This window comes from Rhynchophorus ferrugineus, unplaced genomic scaffold, assembly GCF_030347505.1.
Source record: "Rhynchophorus ferrugineus isolate W39M unplaced genomic scaffold, kcgeb_rfMv2 rfM6, whole genome shotgun sequence".
NCBI lineage: Eukaryota > Metazoa > Arthropoda > Insecta > Coleoptera > Curculionidae > Rhynchophorus > Rhynchophorus ferrugineus.
In genome coordinates, this window is record NW_027472585.1 from 25,727,430 (window position 1) to 25,750,515 (window position 23,086).

General features: G+C 31.0%; 1 protein-coding gene across 2 annotated transcripts in view; it reads right to left on the reverse strand.

Moving 5' to 3' along the window:
- LOC143198219 (uncharacterized) overlaps positions 1-23,086 on the reverse strand; it is a 376,811-nt gene that overhangs the window by 126,282 nt on the left and 227,443 nt on the right. For both annotated transcript variants that reach the window (XM_076407333.1, XM_076407332.1), the window contains exon 5: positions 4,749-5,015. In XM_076407333.1, the coding sequence (XP_076263448.1) occupies positions 4,749-5,015 (267 nt within the window). The remainder of the gene's footprint in view (positions 1-4,748; positions 5,016-23,086) is intronic.

Here is a 23,086-nt window from a genome sequence, read left to right on the forward strand (position 1 = left end):
TTACGTCAATGGTAGCGGGACTTTTGCCCCACATTGTATAAAGATATAGGCAACAAACCAAATAAAATGAACACCATGCATCTAGTACATCTTGTTGCATGTTGGTAACACTGCTTCCATGTTGATAATATATGGAATACCAAAAGAAGGCTATGGTACTATGACTGACTCATTACTCAAGTCCTCGAGTCTTTCCTCGAGTCAAGTATGGGATTGATTCTGTTATAATTTTGGCGGCAATATCATGATACTCATGGATTACTGCGAACCAATATATGAACCTCCTCAATGATGATGTTCTAATTATGACTACCGTTCACAGAGGCGACTATTTAACTTGGGGGAAACGAGGGAACAATTCCTTCAGATGAAAAACTGGAATCGGCTAATAAACTTTTCGGTCCAAACATATATTGCCAAATGTGTAGTGTTTTTCGTTTTTTTTCTGTTGCATATTATTATGATTTTATATGTATATTTATTATTTTTACCTTATATGGTTGTTTGTTATTAGATTTATATATGTATATATTTCGATATTCATACCTCGCATTTAAAATGTTGTTTTGTCTTTTATATTCTAAATCTTGTATTTGATCATTTATTTTTTATTGGAAAGCTGTATCATTTTGTAAAACTTGGAATAGACCCTAAATAGTCCAAGAGGCTGATGGGTCATTAATAGGTAAATAATTATAGTAATAATAGTCTTCTTGTGATTAGCATATTTCTACCAAAGTTTGCCGTATATTAAGAGAACAATGCGTCTATACACACACGGTATAAAGGTTCAGTTTTGATTTTTGGAGCATTACAATATCATCAGACTGATTCCTTGAACAGTACAATCGCCAGACCTCAATTTAATTAAACCATTATGGGAGGTTTCTAATTGTAGGTTTTCATATTCAACAATACTAAATCACTTGGCGGATGATGGTTAACGCAAGAATGGGATAACATTAAGTTGGAAACAGACATTCTACGAATCTATTCCGCTTACAATTTTAGCTGTTGAAGTTGAGAAATTGGTGGCTACTACATCTGACACCTAATTAATAAATAAATATTGGGCATGAGCACCTGATAGTTTATATCATATTGTTCATGCCTGTACATTAATCGTTAAATACATATCACATATTTAATTATATTGCACTAAATTATAGATGTCTCGATGATCATATTTCGCAATCCAAATATTTAGTAGAAATGTAAGCGTATTTTTCACCATTAGTTTATTGTACGAGTAGGTCCAATGGGGACTTCCTGAATAACATCTAGCTTTAGGTGCAATAGCACAAGGTAAATGAAATTGTCGACAACTTTACTCTCATGAATTATTTACAAGTTCCGAAATAAAGAAAAGCTTAGAATTTCAAATACGGTTCTTGTATAGGCTTAAATCGGTGCTTTTACATTATTAAAAATATTTTATTTCCATTACTATGTACGAGAATTAAATTTAAATTAGACCAATATTTTGTAGAGTTTTTAATTTTATATCGTTTCGGCAGTAATTTTTATTGAAGTTTATATTTTTTTTTGTATTTAACTTGAATTAGCATTATTATAGAATCGGAATATACCGTCATATCACATATCGATGAAATATAGTTATTAAGATATCTAATGATATCGAAATTATTTCTGTATATTCATCATTTTTTCCTTTTTTCTCTTCTTCCTTTTTTTAAAATAAGTGAATTATAATTGCATTATTTAAAATAAGTTTTTTATTAGATTATTATGGAAATATATCGATTATGTTCAACACTAAATAATAATTTGTTCAATAAGTTTTGTGTTCGATATCTTCATATCTATGGCTTAAGAGATAAGTGTATATATCGATATCGAGTGATACGGTCGTTGTTTAATTATTTAGTTTATTCAAATGGTTATATAACCGAAAGGTATTAGTAAGTCCTAGCATCTCTTTAGGAAGTACTAGAAACCTTTTCGTAATTGTTATATGTTAATAGGTTAGAATCGTTGGAATTCAGAAAAATGTGCCTTGTTTATGCTGACAATGGAACAAAGTCTATTCAAGTGCGACTATGATTTCAAATGAGAACAAAATATATATCATAAATCTCAAAAAGGAGGTGGTATATTAAATTATCTTTGGGATTATTTCCATCAAATGAAGAGGTAGTTGCAGTGTAATTCGGTATTCTAACAAATTATTTCTTTAGAAATTAAACTTATGAATTAGAATTAACTTCCTTTGCGCGAGCAAGAAGGTACTTTAAGAATCAAATGTATATCTGCCATTATGAAGCAAGTAACTGAAATGCCCATGAATTATTATGGGTACGAAATATGGTTTTCCTTGTAATCAAAGGTGGAGTAAATGACACAAAATAGAAGACACAACAAGGAATAATAGCAAAGATATTTGTTACCATAAATTGACACATAATGACATTTTCAGTCAACTTGAATGGTTACAACCTTGCGGTTTTATTATTTGCCAGGCAAACAAGAATAATTTTTCTGTGGCGTATTGTGACTAGCAATGAAAAGTGGATCTACTACGACAATCGCAAGCCGAAAACGTCACGGGTTCCCTGAGAGCCATCCACATAAACATTGACGTGTGTATCCCTATTATATGCAACAAGGTACAACGTGTTACGAGTTGTTAAAACGGAGTGAAACTCTTACTGCAGATATCGACTGATGTTACTTGAATAATTTTAGCGACGTGTTTTTGCAAAAAATATACATGCTATTATACGATAACGCATGCTATTATACGATAACGCCCAACCCAACATACTAACCTCATTACCATCTGTTCAGGTCGATGCAATGGAATGCATATGGTTTTGAAATGCTGAAGAAGTGCGAAAATGTATTGATGACTTGGCAGCTAATAAATTAAGATAGTTCCCTCGATACCGTATTGTCACATGACCAGAAAGTTGTGAAAAAATGTCGGAAACATTTTGATTAATATGTATTCTAACTACATTTCCCAATAAATGACTTTAAACGTGAGTAAAAGAGAAGAAATGATAAGAATACATACAACCACAAATAGTTAATCCGTTATGCTATAAAGCTAATATAATATTAGTTATTTTTGTTTAATGGGTTTTGAATTCATTAAAAAAAGATATTATGGGGTAAATGAACCAAGTAATGAGCTTGAAGCTATGCAATTGCATATGCAAGGTCCATCACAAAACATCAAGGAGATCTGAAGAAAATTTAGGGAATGGTATTTCACCGACGAGGACGAATTAGAACGAGAGGTAGGCAACAAACCGAATGGACAGAAATGAAGAATCAAAAGAGGAAGAAGTCCGATTCTTCCCCGCTGGTAAGAAAACAAGCAACTATTGTACAGAACATAAAACAAAGAAGGAAGAAGATAAAAATACTCTGCCTCCCCCAATTAAGTTACGCAATATTGGTAATTTTAATCTATTCAGAACACAAATAAAAGGAGTAGCCACTAACCAAGTATTGTTCATAGCTCTTTGAAATAATTACATTAACGTTACTTGTGTAAACGAAATATATTAGAGAGAAGTATCCATTTCATTGAAATGAAACAATATAAAGAGACGATTTATAATCCATTCAGTAAATTAGAATTACACATCTATCAATTAAGGAGTGATAAGTGGTACAGAGTATTTATTAGGGTCAACAACAAGTCAGGATGATATTAAATGCGAACTAGAGGTTCACGGACACGGATAAGCCCAAATGGCGAAAAACTTTCCCACATGCATTCCCACTGTTTTAAGTCGATTTTGTTCAAAATGAGTACAACCAAATCATTTATCACGTAAAATATCTAATAGATTTTAAAATAACCCGAAGAAAAGGAATAGTATTCCCCATTGCACAAACTGCCAACAGCTTGTGTATACTAAACGTTTCTACAGTAGCGAACCTAGATGTGTGAAGTGTGCTGGTTAAGAGCACACTAATTAACTATTCATGCATCACTTATGTAACGAAAAGGAACACCTTGTCAATTAGAAAGGGTGTGTAGTGTAGCAGGAAAAAATAAGAGAACTTCGACCAAACAAAATGATAGCTGTACAACGATTAAAAGAACTCGACAAGGCACAAAACTCTGCAAAACCATTGGATATTGAAAGAAAAAACATTTTCAAAGGTAAAAATATATGCAGAAAAAATCTACTCATAAACAAATTAAAGTAAAAAATCAGGAAACTATAAACAACTATAAGAATATCGTCGACATGATAAAATTTCTCAGTGAATTTAAGACTGAAATGAGACACAATTTCAATCTGTTACCACACAGGGTAGAAAAATTAAAAACAAGTTAAACGCAACTGGGCTAAATCGGCTAAATCAGGGAGTCAGGGAACTAGAATTTATTTCTATTCTAAAAAATACATTAAAACACGGGGTAATGATACATACTGAACAGTACATCCCATTGAACGTTCTGTTTATTAGCCTGATGTAGTTGTAAATCGGATTTCTAAAGTCTCACCACACGAACTTGTTTAATGTATAAGTGTATTCTTAACTTTAGCTTAAGTATATTGGTTTTATTTTAATTTGGGAAATACATATTGATGTATTAATCCCGTACTCGCTTTGCTTGTGCATTAATGCAAGTACAACAGAACAGTAGTAATAAATTAATTTTTAAATTAAGTTTGCACCAAACATATTTAATGTAAGATGTAATCAATAAAAAAAAGGTAAATATTTCAGTAAGAGGCAAACTTTATAAAATTTGATATTACCTCTCGCATTCATATCTCCTACTTGTAATTTTAAAGACACTCGATTTCCATATGGCAGGTGTATTCGAAATGTGCACAGAAGGTCGCCAGTTGGTTGTAGATCAAAGTTGCCTTCAGCCGTCGTAAATGTGATGTTATAACAGTGATCCACTAGGCGATAACTAACGGTAAATGTTGGAGATCCATGAAGATGCATCACTGGTGCCGTTTTAGCAGTTTCTCGAAAATATATACTCCGCTCCCAATTAGGAAGTTCCTCTAATTTTCCTGAAATAAAAATATTATTGATTAAATATCTGGAATGATACTGAAATATTCTTCGGTTAGAATAAAGTAAATAGGTAACAATTCGTTTTAGAATGATGAACTTTCCTTAAAATTCTTTTATTTTTTTGTAAATATATACAATAATATAAAATATTTTACAAATGCATGTATTATTCACCATATTTTATGTCAGACGTTATATTTACTTACAGCTTTTTGGTCATTATACTAAATCGAATTTTCTGTTTTCTTTTGAGATTCATAAAATCATAAGAGCTTTTCGAAATAGGTCAATGGCGTTCCGCCAAATATAAATAGAAGTACAAGAAAGTGTTTGTTCCTTTTTCATTTTCTACTGTTTATTTAAGACTCCCAAAAAATATATACATATATAGACTATACTAAAAAAAATTGAACATACGTCATCAATATGTTTAATGTATTGCATGACATAATTTGTAAAATTGTTTTAAAATCACACATTAATATTAATAAAAATATCAATATTATTTTTCCCGAAAGAAACACAATGCTGTTTGATAAGTTTGAATATGTAACTGAACTAGACTGTCAAAGTCATCCGATGGTCAAACGAATGCAAAATTCTTCAAAACAATAGTGAAAAGAGGTTATGAACCGGCAAACGTTGTTTAAAGGCTTTGCATGTTTTGATAAATTTCATATCACTGCTAATTAGTACTCTGATTAAAAATGCCGATGCCAGATAGAACAAATTGCGTCTCTAGTCAATAACTTCGAAGAGGAACAAGAATACGTACCCCCTCGTCCCAGTAAATTTCGCTAGAGAGTTAAGCATATTTACTGTTTAATATTAAGTTGCTGCGGGTTTTATTGAAAATATTTTATATATTATATATAACGTGTTGTAGCTGCACTGAATATTAATATGGACATGGTCATTAAAATATCTCAAAAAATGAAAAATATAATCTTGGATTCGCCGAGAAGAAACGGCCCTTATACGAAGCGGGTGACGAATCAAGACCAGCTTGTTGTTAGTCCCATCAGAGGTCAAATATATGACATGTATAATAACAGTGAGTAGAATCTTCATTATTAACATAATTTAGTACAATAAAACTGTATGGAAAGTATCTATAGATAGCTTAGAGCTCTGATATAGTAGAACATTACTTCGTACACTGTTAGGTTATATAGGATATAAATAGTGTAAAGATAACCCACGAAGAGATCTAATAAAGCTTTCAGACACTGCTTTTAAAATAATTCAATTTTTAAAAGCATATAATAAAATCAAGGACGACTTATTATTTAAATTTGTGTATTTAGATGAAACATGGATATTTCAGAAAGGGACATATCACAAAAATAGTATTAGGACAACAAAAGTTGATGGAAAAAGTTAAACGTTGGATTAACAATTGATTAGGTTTTATTAGTCATAACATATATTGTTCTTTGGCTGGAAACAGGAATGGTTAACAACACCTTCGGTTTTGGTGAACTCTATTGGACACATTGAAGAATAAATTAACAGAAGATGAAATTGTAAAGAATTGTTAGATATATTGGAAATTAACAGCTTAGTTATTTAGTTGAATTAAACTTTCTTAATGTGAGATTATGACTCAATGCTGAGAGTTTCCAAGGTAGGGTGGTGAGATTGGAAACAACTAAAGGAGAGTATATAATTAATTTACGATAACTGTAGGAAGTTGTAATGTAGAATCTGAACGATTTATGTGCATCAATATGTGTATAATTGTTCAGAATTATACATGAGCATTGGGTTAGAATGTATGGGAAGAGAATGAATACTAACTATTTTGTAGATTTGAAAAATACATTAGAAAGAATTTAGTAATTAATATTATCAAGAATGGTATACACGAGTAGAATAGAAGAAACAAAAAATACAGTGATTTCAAAATGACTTGATGAACAAATACACCATTGAAGGATACAAGAACTAAATACAAAAAGGTAAATATACTTTCTAGTGAAAGTAAAATACACTACTTGAATATACAAATATTAATTAGGTGGATTAGGCCTCCAGGGGATATCGCTATCACCCTTGGGTGGTGAGGAAAATAGTTCAATGTAAATATAATAAAACAGCTCTGACCTATAAACTATTGGGGCTGTATAATTAATTGTAGTTTAAATTGTTCGATACCATATGCATTAGATGTACTCTAACGTTAAAATAGATTATATTTGATAACATTTTTTTTCATTATTTTATTTTGACTAGAATTTTGTTATATGTCAAATATAAAATGGGCTAAAACTCACAACGTTTGACGTTTTAACGTCATAAATTGAGAAGACGTATGTTCACAACTTCTTTGGATAAACTATATACATTTGTTTTATTATTGCAGTGAACTCACGTATTCAAGATGTATAATGTATTGTGTATTGCAGTTTGTAAATTCGTTTTGATGTCAGAAAATATTTTCCTTCTGATTTTATTTCAATTAAAGTTAGACACAATGCTATCTGATGTATCCGAACATGTGACCGAAACAATCTATAAAATTTATCCAGTTTTGAAATGGAAAAATTCTTCAAAACATTGATAATAGGAAACATAAAAGGTTATAAACCGACAAAGGTTGTTTTGGCGCTTTGCTTGTTTTGATCCATCTCAAATAACTGCTTAATACAGATCGGAAACAGATCTACGTCTCTAATCAATATGTTTATATATAAGTTATATTTTTATACATTCTTAATCTCAATAGTTTCTATCCTTTTTCTTATTCTTTAAAATAAACACAGTATTTTATTACGGTTATTTAATTGAACGTTAAAAACGTATAACAGATCCACGCACCATCCATAGAACCACAGAACGCATATCCGTCTCTCAGCAGACCTAAAGTGTAGTGAATACGTGTTTATGTATTCCCCCAGAAAAAGAAATCGCGAGGAAACAAACAAGAATCAGTAACTATTGGTTAGAGAAACCATATAATATAATAGAGACGGAAAACAGCTTTAGCAAACTGTCGGAAGAAATTGAAGAGAATATACAACCAAGCCCTGAAAAAAGTTATTCCCACCAATAACAGTCTATAAGGTAGGAGTAATAAAACACATTCATGACCTATTGAAAACCATTACTACGAACTACACAATTAAAATAGTGAGCTATGAAACAATAACAATCCAATTGTTCGAAGCGGAGCACTTTAAAGTTCTAGTAAAAGAATTAGATGAAAGAAGCACCCAATACCATACATTCAGGCCAAAATCCGAGAGAACATTTAAATTCGTGTTTAAAGGATTACATTACGGGACTGACTTTAACAACGTCAAGGTAGCACTAGCTGAAAAATGCCACGAGGTCGTAAATGTTCACAATATGCAACATCGCACAACAAAAAGACCTCTGCCTATATTCTCTACGCGGTGTATGAAAATAATATTATTAAATGCGAATCACTACATATAAAAAGGATTATACCACAATGCACGAGGTGTCGAGCGCACGGGCACACAAAGACTTACTGTCGCAAATCATATAGGTGCATAAAATGTGCAGGAGAACACAAAACAGGAGATTGTATTCGTAAAGTTCCCGATGAAAAAGTGAAATATGTTAACTGTAACGGAAATCATCCAGCGAACTACAAGGGTTGTTCAGTTCACAAGCAACTACAGGAGAAACTCTATCCTGCCTTAAGGGAAAAAAGACCAGACCAAGTCAACCAGACATAACTTATGCCCAAATGGTTGAAAATGGTTCAGCACAAAATCGAGAAATCTACTGAAAACACAACCTACTGAAACTAGCAACTTCTCTAGATTACAAAACATGATGGCCAAACTAATGGATCAAATGAGTATGATGCTTGGTCTACTCACAACCGTCGTCAGCAAACTTGCTTAATGCCTGAAACTAATAGCTACAAAATCTCCGTCTGTAATGTCAATGGGCTCCAACAACACGCCAGGGAACTAAAAATGTTCGTAACTGAACAAAATATTGACGTTATAATGGTTTCCGAAACACACTTTACGGACAAACATTATTTGAAAATTCCTAAATATAAACTTTATCATACAAATTACTCTGATGATAAAGCATATAGAGCCATAATAATTCGAGATGATATAAAGCATTTCGAAAAAGAAAAATTCCGCAAAGAGACAACCTGCAATCCACCAGTATAACCATAGAGGAAGTCCACAGACCATTAACAATGTCTGCGATTTATTGCCCACCCAAACATAACAACAAAGCAGAACAATTTTAAAAATTATTCAGTACGCTAGGCAATAGATTTATAGCCGGAGGAGATTATAATGCAAAACATTTAATGTGGGGTTCGAGAATAATAACCTCAAAAGGAAGAGAACTGCTAAAGCAATAAAGACAGAAAACTTACAATATATCTCTACTGGTGTAAAAACATATTGGCCTTCAGACAGAAATAAAAACCAGATACAATAGATTTCTGTATTACAAAAAATATTGACGCAAAAAAGTGTCAGGCAGAATTATGTTTCGACCTGTCTTCTGATCATTCACCAATAATAGTAACAATTTCTTCAAAAATTACCATCAAAATTAAACCCCCTTCTCTGTACAATAATAGAACTAACTGGCCCCCATTTAGAGATAACTTAGACCAAAACATCTCTCTAAACTTAACGTTACAAACTGAAAAGGATATAGAAATGGCAGCAATAAACTTTACAAAAAATGTACAAGAGGCAGCATATTCCGCGACTCCTAACAGTGAAACATTTCCAAGGAAAAATACACATATATCATGTACAATACAGAAAAAGATAGCAGAAAAAAGAAAGTTACGACGCAATTGGCAACAGAAAAGGACTGAAGAGAATTTAAAAAAAATTAATGGGGCAATAAAAGAGCTGAAAGAACTAATCCAAATTGAACAAAACCAAGGCATTCAAGAATACCTAGAAAACTTGATATCAACCGAGGCTACAGACTATTCCTTGTGGAAAGCAACAAAAAAGCTTAGGAGATCCCAGCAGCATAACCCACCTATTAAAACAAACGAAAATAATTGGGCGGGAAGCAATAAAGGGAAGGCCGACATTTTTTCAAAACACTTAAAAAATGTCTTTATGTAGCTGAGACTGGAAAGGTTCAGTCTCAGCTACAAAAATATGAGGAAAATAAAATTACTAGCTTTCTAGATTCGCCATTTCAAATGGATTTACCGAACGAGAAATTAACGGTCAAAAGAGTTATAATGAGAGAGATTAACATTAAAAAAGCTCCTAGTTATGACTTAATTACTGATAAAATTTTAAAAGAACTATCAGAAAAGGGTATAAAACTATTAACTTTTGTATATAATGCTATGCTTCGAATTAATTACTTCCCTAGTATCTGGAAAGTAGCTAAAATATTAATGGTTCTTAAACCAGGAAAAATACCAGAAGATGTGGCCTCCTACCGACCTATAAGGTTATTATCGATAATCTCGAAAGTTTTCGAGAAATTATACATAAAGTAGCTAAACTATATAATAGAAAAAAGAAAAATTATTCCAGAACATCAGTTTGGGTTTCGCAATAAGCATGGGACTATAGCACAAGTGCATAAACTTGTAAACAAAATAAACACTGACCTAAATGCCAAAAGATATTGTTCGTCTGCTTTTCTAGACATATCTCAGGCTTTTGACAAAGTATGGCATACGGGCTTGCAGGCTAATCTAGACACTAAAATCGTATCTCACTGATAGATATTTTTTTGTAAATAAAGGCGATGAACATACCGAATTAAATCCCATTACTACAAAAAATCAAATTAAAATTCCCTTATAAATAGTATACTATTGTATACATATGTATGCTATTAATACATATGCGAAGTAAGAAAACAATTTATCTGTATTAATAAGAAGGATTTCTGTTAAACTTGTAACGATACAGCTTTGAAATATATGTGTATGACTTAACTTTGATGAAGACATCTTGATTCTGACAATTTAATATATGTTGTAGTTTTGAAACGATTGGAGTTAAACCTTTTGAATATCGATCGGAAAGTTTATATCTCTACATGTCCTCATAGCCTACAGAATAGCCGATCTTACGATGGTAACTGCTTAATGTCGAATTGTACAATCAAATAAGGAGAGGTAATTCAAAAAAACTATGTTTTATGCAACAACAAGAGCTTGATGACCATGCAACTCACTAAAACAAATGCTTCCAAGTCAGAAAATTTATTTCAAAAAATTGGAAGGAATTTAGTAGTAGGATCTATGCAATATGTGTTATATCTACATAGAATATGCCGAATACAACCTAGGTCAGTGTAAATATAAATTCTTTGTTTTATTTTCACTGATTATTCTATGAAATCGATGATTTAATAGATAAAAAATGCAATGGAAGATATTTTTAATGAACATTTTTTAAAACCATAATGCTTCACCTTCCTTTGTTGTCTGTGTCATATTTTCCTTCTTATTCTACCTTCCTTCTTATTCTACCTTCCTTTATTCAATTTACCTTCATGGCAACTCAGTACATGAGTGCCAAAAAATTATATCTATTTAAAGAACGTTAAAGGACGTTAAAGCCAGTAATTGAATAACCTAACCAACGATATTGATCAGAAAATGCCATTTTCTAGTCATCTATCTCAGGTTAAATATTTACCATATTTGGACACGCATTTCAAATGTTGTTTCAAAATTTAATTTTTTTCTGTTTATTTATACGATTTATTTGAAATTTATCTGCTGAAAATATGTTTAATTATATCATACGATAAAATAATTCCAAATATTTTGCAACATAAATTACCATATTTAGTCTAAATAACTTTAAATTTATTAACAGCAAACAGTGATTTATGAATAAAAATATAAAATGTATGACTCCAAATAGGAAGGAAACTTCAAAATGATATAAAAGCTAATTTGCGCAACCCTGTAAAATTAGAACAATTTAAAAGACGTTATTTTAATATTAGCTTAGGTAAAATGTATGTTGGCATTGGAGGTATATCGAAGGAGTAGAAATATTTACAGATCATAATCGAACTCCCTTTTCCTTGGGAATAGAGTGTTTCGAACGATGGGCGAATTCAATGTTTGTTTACTCCTAAATAAATAAAACCGTTAAAGTGTTTGGCTTGAGGGCAAATTTTTGGTTTCCTTAAAGACTTTTTAAAAATATTTTCTTAAGTATTATTGCTGCTGTTATTTTAATTGATATTCATTGATTATTGAATGAATTACTAATAAAAGTAAACATTTTAATACAAAACGTTTATTGTATCCTTAATATCCTTGTAACAAGATTCAGATATATTGCACTCTCTCTTTCTAATGCTCTTTCTTCGCGATACTAATGAAAGGTAAATTGGAATAATAGAAAAAAAAATAATAGAATTTTGCAAGATGCAAGAATAGTGCCGAACTATACTTTGAAAAGATCAAATTTACCAGTAAAAGATCACCTGAATCTTATAAACAAATCATATAATATTAAACATCATGGACCCCCTAACGATCTACTAACTACTACTCTGAAGGTGAAGGAGTGAAACAAACAAGTAAAAAAGGAATATATTTTTATAAAAGAGCATAGGTAAATAAATTATTGTTTTGTAAAAATAATGACGTATTGACTAATGACTTCTTTCAGGTGAAAAGCATGATGGTGTGCTAGATGAAGATTTTGCTTCGAGATAGATGAATTTACAATAAATTTCTGGAGTTTTTGTAAATAATATTAGATTAATAATATATTAAGATATATAACATTGAGGTTTTTATGTTAATACGGTTTATGGACTTTGTCTAAAAATGTTTATCAATATGATGTCTTTATGTAAATATGGTGCATGGACTTTATGTAATCATATCAATCATATATATAATATCATATCAGTATAATTTTTATAAATTTGGTGTCTTTTATTCCGTTTCTTAAATATTTTTAATAAAATGTTCCAACAGAACATTAAATATTTCATAAAAATATAATGATAATTTTCATGTTACTATTTTTGCTAGTCTTTAAATGAGTTCCCAGCACTTCCTTTACTATTGTAACATGTTTAATTATTGCTTTTCAATTCCATAGCGCTAAAATTCTCCGTCGCGGAACGATATACAAAGAAAAATATATTAGATAAAAATTTTAAACACCAGTTACAAAACAAAGTATATGAGCTTTGCTTAGAGCTTGCCACGAGAGTGCTTGTTCACACAGACTATTAATTCACATAAATGAAAATGCACATGTGCTAAACTGAAATTACGTATAGTTTCCAGCATCCTATGTTAATTTGGACGGTTATTGGTATTTTGGTTACTATATCTTAAAAAGCAACTTAAGTAAGGAAGTAATGTAAGGAGTATAGTATATTCTCTATATATATAGTCTATAAGTTTTTTTAGTAATACGTCATAAATATTTATGACGTCGAAACATTGCAATGTTGCCTCCATCAACTCTTAGTTTTAGTTCAATTTGGCCTTGACATACAAGAAAATTCTAATCTAAATAAAATAATTGAACAAAAATGTTATCAATTTATCTTAACATTGTAGTATTTCAGATAACTATAGTTAATTATACAGCCACAATAATATATAGTTAAGAGTTAACACTAATGCATTAAATAATTGGCATACGTCTGATAAACGGACGGCAGCCAGTTGTCAGACGTACGCAAAATTATTCAAAATATTAGTTATTAATAATACAGATTAAAAACCGACAAACATTATTTTAGCGCTTTCATTATTTCGTTTAAAAATTACGAAAACAATAGATAGTCAGGGTCACAAATTGATTGCAGCTTTAATAAAATATTTCGAAAAGGAATAAGATAATGGCGGCTCCCTTTTGCCTATAATTTCCGTTACAGAGGTAATTATTGATGATATTAAATAATATAAGTCGCTACAAATATATTGAAAATGATTTTAGCGGGTTGCTGCCGCGCTAAATATTAGTGTGGGTACTGTGAATAACATCGCTTACAAAATGAGAAATAACACGTTCGATTCACCCAAGAAAACCCGTCTAGATATAAAGTGGGTGACGAATCTTGACCATCTTGATATTGGTTCTATTCGAGACCAAATATGCGAAATGTATAAGAACAGTAAGTACCCAAACTATTTTATCGAAATAAACATAATTTAATAAAATTTTTATAGAGAAAATTGTTTGTTTGGAAAGTATATATAAAAGAGTTAGGGAGATGCAGCTTTTTTAGTCATGTAAGACATCCTTTCATACACTCTTGCAGCGTATATGGTTTAAATTGTGTAAAGATAACCCTCGGAGAGGTTTAATGGAACTTTCAGACATTCACTTAAAAATATATCAATTTTTAAAGACATAAAATAAGACCAAGGAAGACAAATTATTTGAATTTATGTATCTTGATGGAACTTGAATATTGTTGTGGCACTCTTGGCAAGACAGATTTGCAGATATATTGTTGGTTGAGAAGGATATTTTGTCAAAAGCTGTTTGGATATGTGGAAGGAAGCATTGTCAATCATAACACCTTCGGTTTGAACCTTGATGAACTCGATAAGACATACAGAGGAAGTAATTGGTAAATTGTGGAATCGTGAACATTTTTTAGACAGATTAGAAATTAACAATTTAGTGATTGAATTGGATAGTGAATCGGAAAGTGAAAGTGACTGAAGGAAACTTTCAGGATATGTGATAATGCTGTGCAATGCTGGAAACTCCTGAGATAGTGTGATGAGTGTGGAAACAGCTAAACGTATGCACATCATAAGTTGAATATAACTGTAAAAATGGTATTGTAGGTGGTGAAAGATTTGTGTGCACATATATGATTATGATTGTTCAAAATTAAACATAAACATTAGGTTAGAACGTATGAGGAGAGAATGATTACTAACTGTTTTGTAGATATGGTAAATGTATTAGTCAGAATTCAATAATTAATTTTATGAAGAATGGTGTGCACAGATAGTAGCAGAAGAAATATAATATACATTGATACCAAGATGACTTGACAAGTAAACACACCGTCTAAGGAAACAAGAACAAAACGTAAAAAGGTAAATATGCTCTAGAATGAAAGTAAAATAAGTTTATCAGATATGAAATTGTTAATTAGGTGGCTTAGGCCTTCGGGGGTTACCACTACATAAAAAATTGCGCCTGGAACTCTGCCTATACAAGCGTCGAAAAAAATTCAATGTATATTTAATAAAATATCTCTAACCTATAAATTATTGTTGCTGTATAATTAATTATAGTTTTAAGTTCTTCTATAATATATGTATTAGATGTACTATAACGTTAAAATAAATTATATTTGAGAAAACTTTTGTTCAATTATTTTATTTGGATTAGAATTTTCTTGTATCTCAAAGCTAAACTGAACTAAAACCCGAGTTTATGCGGCAACATTGTAATGTTTCGACGTCACAAATATCTATGACGCATTACTAGAACCAAAACTAAAACTAAACTTTGAATAGACTATATATACGATTATGTGCTGCATTAGATATCAAACAAAAACGAATGCTAGGTAATAATTTGTTTAAATTAATAATAAAATAATTAATAATAAAATATGAGGTATAACTCAATTCTTTTCTATGCAGCACCGGAAAAAATATTGTTATAACAAACGTAAGAATAAGCCAAATTACTATACCTATTAAACTTTCGTCCAAAAATTGAGTGTATTTTTTACATACATGACATATTTATCTTAGAAAATTAAAATACTTTATTTAATTGAACTAAATCCAATAAGCAAGTTGTTTTATTGCTGTCATTTGAGGTTACCAGTGTCATAAAACTATATAGCTCATATAACCGTTCTACATGTTTATGATGTGGTGGATGACGATAATTAAATTACTGTACCGTTGGTAAATATTGATCATGGAATTAGTAATTAATTTTTAGAGAATAATAATGTCTGCATCTAAATATATGCGACCTATTATCTGTAATCATGCATTACTGTTTGATTTTGCTGCAAAAAATTCAAAATATATTAGAGGATAATAAACCTTTTTTATTTAGGCTTGGTGGATATTCTGCTAAGATATTTCATCAATAAAAAGGTGCGAGTATTGATTTTTAGGTTTTAGAGATGACGATTTCAATATAATCGGCAAACAGTGCACTAGTCTACTGAAAATACTAGAATTGAGGAATTTTAAAACTTATGTCGAAAAAAATCATCATTGAAAATCGCTATCAATTGTAATTACGTCTGAATACGTCATTTTCTAATGTATTCCGGACTGATTGTTATATTATAATGGATTTTACTATAAAAACATCTCTTACTGCATTAGTAAACTTTTGATTGCAAATATATTGTTCCTATTGAATAATTTATGAAATTTTCTGCAAGTTTAAATGTAAATGTAGACAACTACGTTCAGTTCTGAACGTTATCATGTCAATTGTATTTTATTTAATGTCCGTTCCATGGGGAAAATCGCAAAATAAATTCACCAACTTTCCAGATTTTGCAGGCCCGGAGAACTAGCGGGTTTTGCGACCGAAATAAACACATTATGTTTGGCAATGAGCAGCTTTACAAGCAACAAGACTGTTATCTTGTTACATAGAAAAGATAACAATAAATACCGATACTCGTGCCATAGATTCACATTCATTATATCATTCTATATTTTTGTAAATGGATTTTTTCTGTGTTTAAATGTTTAATTTTCGTTTATATTATTAATAAATTCTTTAGTTTTAGAGTCTGGAAGTTTACCATGACATTGGAATATACTGGAAATATTTCGGTTTAATTAAAATAAAAAATATTATAGAAATTTGACGTTATTCATCAGGGTACTCTTCTCAAGAGCTATATCTTTATTTTAATGTTCCTATAGTTTCTTGTTTTGATAGATTTTTTATTTTGTTTTGGTTTTGAATATTCTTACAATCATCCACGTTTGTTAGATTTCCATTAAATTCCTTGAATTGAACAGTATATTCCCCATTAAAATAACAATGTTTAAATTATAAAGAAATTTTTGTTTTACTATTGGACATTGGGTATTGGATTTTGGACATGTAATTTTTAAACTAATATTTGATATTATATAGAATATTATTATTTGAAAATTATGGTTTTTTCAACAGTGTGTCTCAACGGTGTAATAAATAGTTCTTCCGGTAAAGCAGCAAATGCACGTTATAGCTGATGTCGTGTATACTGCCAAATGCTATTTGTAAAAACGTAAAATTCTTTTTTAACTCGGATATTTCTCTCTCATTTTAACCGAACTGCAGCACTATAATATTAAATTAAATTATATTTAATAATATTATTTTTGTTCCGTTATTTTATGCTAGAATAAAAATAAACCAAAAGTAAAATTTGACGTGGCAACATTGCAACAAGCTGTCGCCATAAATCCTGCCAATATGATGTGCCAATGCACGTCATATTAATTGTCTTATTAGATGTACTATATAGTGAATATGGACAAAACAGAATATACTTCTACACTGTGTTCAAATTTATAATTAGCGCTGGGAACTATTAACTATAACAATTTCTATTATGTTCTAAATATATTTTTATATTTAATGTATTTGATTTGATTGTAAAGAGGAATGGAATAATGACCGACCAAGTATTTTATTAAATTGTTTAATCAATCTCTATCAACTGTTTAACTATTGAATACTTTATGAATGAAACACTAATTGTATTTAAGATTAACAAGACATATTTTTAAATTATTCGTCGAAAGATCAGTGAAGAAGTTTTAACATATAAAATGCTTGAGCGAACATAGAGGGACTTATAAAACAGATGCCAAATAAATGCCAAAGTTAATACAAATACACTTAAAATATTTTACTATTCATCAATTAGAATTTTGTACTTCTTACTCTATTATATTAATAAATAATATTGAAAATTAGAGTTCGCAAAGAAAATATTAATGTAAATTGCTTTTGTAGTCATATTATAGACAAAAAATAAAACCATATACTTCGGTATATGCATAAAATTCGTCAAATTACTTTTTAAGGCTAGGACGACAAAGCCAGAACGTAAAAAATAGCTATTAAAAAACAGCAACGACAGTTATTCTACTAGCTACTATAAAACTACTAGTTAGTAAATGAAAGTAGGATTTACAAAACAAGTCGAATGGTCTAGTCACGACTAAAACTAGTCGAACGAAAGTAGTCAATTACCAAAGAGTCGATAGTTGTTTTCAGACGATAGTTCCCAATGTTATTTATTAACATATTAGATAATAATTAGTGATGTTATTAAGCTAAACTGGAGTAGCATATTAATTAATTTAATAACTACTTAATATTTAGTACTAAATTAAACTGAAACAAAATTGTCTGTCAGTATATAGAAAAAATTATAATTACGTTAAAATAATGGAAATTGTATTGATATTTAATAAGTGGTGGATGATCTGTTAGATTCTTCAGTAATTCCGTTGAAACTTTAAATATATAAGAGGTGGAGCAAAAGTCCCGCTACTATTTTGATTGCGCGTCATCTTGGTTATGTGACGTTTAGCTCAGTTTAGCTTTTACTACTGTGGTGTGTAGACGTCCAAATTCTATTATGGATTATTTTATTATTATACGCCACAAGAACGAGCAGAAATACTGACAATATTTATTGAAAATAATTGTTCCATTATTGCCACTCAGCGGAAATTGCGTCAAAAATATCCTAATCACCCAGTGCCTCACAAAACCACAATTTATCGTTTACATGCAAATTTTAGACAGTAGGGTACTACCGCGGATTTGAAAATGTGGCTCTGGTGCGCGGTAGTATTACAGAGTCTCCAGAAACATCAATTCGGAGACGTGGTTCCCAGTTACACATTCCCATATATATATATATATATATATATATATATATATATATATATATATATATATATTGAAATTGGAACATTTTTGTCTAAATTGATAATGAGCGATGAAGCCCATTTCCTTCTTAGTAGCCATGTCAATGAATAGAACAGTCGGTTTTTGGGCAACACCGAATCCTCAATTAATTCATGAAGCATCATTGCATCCACTGAACAGCTGTATGGTGTGACATTCATGCTGAAAACATTATCAATCCCTATTTTTTTCAAATAACCAAGGCGTTGTAGTTACTGTTATTGCTGAACGGTACCAAGATATGATTTGAAATTTTCTTGTGCTTGAAATGGAAGAGCAAAGACTAGACGACAGTGATGTTTTTCTACAAAGATTAATTTCGCGAAGTGGCGATTTAACATGGTCAGCCAGATCTCCCGATTTAACAGCACCAGACTTATGGAGTTTTAAAGTTTAAAATCAAAAGTTTATGTGAATAAGCCTCAAGCCATTCAACATTCTAAAGACAACATTCGTTCCGAAATTGAAGAAATTCAGACTTATATGTTCCAGGATGTCATGAAAAATGCCTTAAGAGAGCTGAAAGTTGCATAGCGAATCGCGGTCATGTTTTAGCCGATATAATTTTTTAATCATAACAAAAAGCAATGTAAAGATCATATAAACTTTTTATGAAAACCAAACTTCTTATCTTTTCTTTGAGCAAAGTTATAGATAATCAAAAGGGTAGTGGGACTTGCACCACGTATTTTTAATGATTGTTGGTTTACCCAAGAACAATGCACAATGTATAGTAGAAATGTTTTAGACCTACATATTGTATATCTAAAGTGACCGTTTTTTTTATGTTCTGGTTTAATACCATGCGGTGGTATGGCCGAAAAATATTTGGTCACGAAGATCGGCGCCCCCAGCATTATGAGCAGAATCTAGCTAGGGAGAGAGAGGAATTATATAATATTGTCATGCGTGAGAGAGTATTGTCATGCGTGGCAAAGGTGGGAAAACGGGCGGTGCAGCATGGAGAGAGGGGGACTTATCTAGATTCTTGGAGTGCCATTTCTCTGTGAATTTAATTATTTCAGACAAACCACGGAGCGTTACAAATTCTCCACTGAAGTTTTCTTTGAAAAACCTGAAGCCGTTCAACCTGGTCTGGCGTCAGAAACTTGAAGTAGAATTTATATCCGCAAAGAACAGTATCAAAAGTAGCAAAAACCGAACATAGAAATTTACAACATAATATTATCTTTAAGGCTATCTTAATACGTTCCCAAATTATTTACTTTAATAATTAAAACATATTTTTCAAAAGACGGTTTAATTTATTTTTAACCTATCCGCTAAATATACAATTTTCTTTGAGAAGTAACATTAATCGCATTGCAGAAATAATAAAGTAAGAGCACACAGTCTAATTTTAAAATATAGCCATAAATGCATTATTAATTATGGCCAAGAACAACTGACTATGCTCTCTGTTTGTTCTCAGCTAAATAAAGAAAATTAAGCTAGATAACGGATGCATTAAGAAATAGTTTTTATTTATATACTTAAAATTTTGTAGTTGGTATAGTAATTTAAATTTTATGGTACATTTATAAGATGGGATAATATTTTCAGCATTAATATAGTATGTTAGTATATCACTTTTCGTTTCATTTGTTTTCATTTGGATACTAAACGTTGTGTTCTTCCAAAAGAAGCCACAGAAACAGGAGAAATACTGTTTCTTGATTAATGATTTAGTAGTAAATAACTTAAGTAATTAAATTACTCTTACTAATGGGGGAACTATTTGCAACGGAAAGAGCACTTTTCGATTGGTCTCTTAGGTAAATAAGAACAATGCAATTCCATTGTTGTGACACGACACAAGCGCTATTAGTTAAAGTTACGTATATTTACGACACATCTCTTACTGATTAAAATAGTTTTATTTAACATACTTATTTTACACATAATCACTGGAAAGTGACATCGGAAATATATAAAGAGACACACATTGCCTTTACAGATGTTTTCACAAAGCTATAGAAAGTCGTATTAAAATTACAATAGCGCCGCATGTGAAGGGACTTCAAACAATCCTAGCCACTCTTCTATATGATTTTCGACCTTCAACCTGGTCTGGCGTCAGAAACTTGAAGTAGAATTTATATCCGCAAAGAACAGTATCAAAAGTAGCAAAAACCGAACATAGAAATTTACAACATAATATTATCTTTAAGGCTATCTTAATACGTTCCCAAATTATTTACTTTAATAATTAAAACATATTTTTCAAAAGACGGTTTAATTTATTTTTAACCTATCCGCTAAATATACAATTTTCTTTGAGAAGTAACATTAATCGCATTGCAGAAATAATAAAGTAAGAGCACACAGTCTAATTTTAAAATATAGCCATAAATGCATTATTAATTATGGCCAAGAACAACTGACTATGCTCTCTGTTTGTTCTCAGCTAAATAAAGAAAATTAAGCTAGATAACGGATGCATTAAGAAATAGTTTTTATTTATATACTTAAAATTTTGTAGTTGGTATAGTAATTTAAATTTTATGGTACATTTATAAGATGGGATAATATTTTCAGCATTAATATAGTATGTTAGTATATCCCTTTTCGTTTCATTTGTTTTCATTTGGATACTAAACGTTGTGTTCTTCCAAAAGAAGCCACAGAAACAGGAGAAATACTGTTTCTTGATTAATGATTTAGTAGTAAATAACTTAAGTAATTAAATTACTCTTACTAATGAGGGAACTATTTGCAACGGAAAGAGCACTTTTCGATTGGTCTCTTAGGTAAATAAGAACAATGCAATTCCATTGTTGTGACACGACACAAGCGCTATTAGTTAAGTTACGTATATTTACGACACATCTCTTACTGATTAAAATAGTTTTATTTAACATACTTATTTTACACATAATCACTGGAAAGTGACATCGGAAATATATAAAGAGACACACATTGCCTTTACAGATGTTTTCACAAAGCTATAGAAAGTCGTATTAAAATTACAATAGCGCCGCATGTGAAGGGACTTCAAACAATCCTAGCCACTCTTCTATATGATTTTCCGCTCCAGTTACAATCTACGATAATATACATTTAAAAAATAAACAGTATCTATGCTATATAAATATAAAGAATAGCTTTGCAGTTATTATTTATGCTTCAAAAGCAGTTGTAATTCACGGTTTTACTGTAAAACATTTTTTTTATCATTTTTGAAGATATTATAATTAACAACTACTTTTTCCAATCTTGCCTTAATCATTTTCAATATATATTTTACATTAATATAAATTAATAATACAAGTTTATTAAGTTAATACCAAATTGGGAATAATATGTGCTGATTCCTTTGTATTTTCTTTCCCATTCCTCTATAAAATATATAAAATCATTTAGATTTAACACCCTTTCTGGCATTGTTTCTGAATCATTTTTATATCCTCATGAAAATAGTTTCCTGGCTTTTTGATTATATAACCTCATAAATTTTCAGGAAGAAAGTTAAAGTTGCTCTGCTTGAAGGAGATTTTGAGTTTCACCAAACAAGGAAATTTGAACTTCTATAACTAAGTAATAAGTTTTCCTCAGGGGCTCAGACTGATATTCTGGGTTCGGGAAGTGACTCCCCCGAGTCCCGAGTCTCTCTCTCAGGGAGCCGTTGCTGTGGGTGATGGACTACAGCTTACACCCTACGGCGGTGGTACGGGTGTAACGATCCCGGGATCTCAGTTAGCCTCAGGGGGTTGTGGCCGCGAGGTGTTGGCCAAGGTCGATGTGTCGCGGCCATAGTGCGGGTGTGACGACACCGGGGCCCCAGTCGTGTGCTGCTCGGTGACGTCCTCTATATGTTCTATCTCTTTCTTTCCCAAATATAGATCTACATAAATTGGAGAATAGAATTACGGTGCAGGGACTCAGAACCCCAGTACTGATCGAGGCCGTGGGTTGTCGCGCAGGCCCTGCTCGACTGTTAGCCGTTGATTGCGCAGCATTTCCGGTAGGTGACCAGGGCGGGATGCAGGTAATGACTACTGGCACCCAAAACATTGGTCTAAAGAGATCCAGGTGAGAGAACTAGTCATTGAATAAACATAGGGAGAGTGATTAGGATAGATATTTTGTTATATCTTCAGAAAATAATTTAAAAAAAAACAAAGAATCAATTAAATTAGCAGCATCCACCT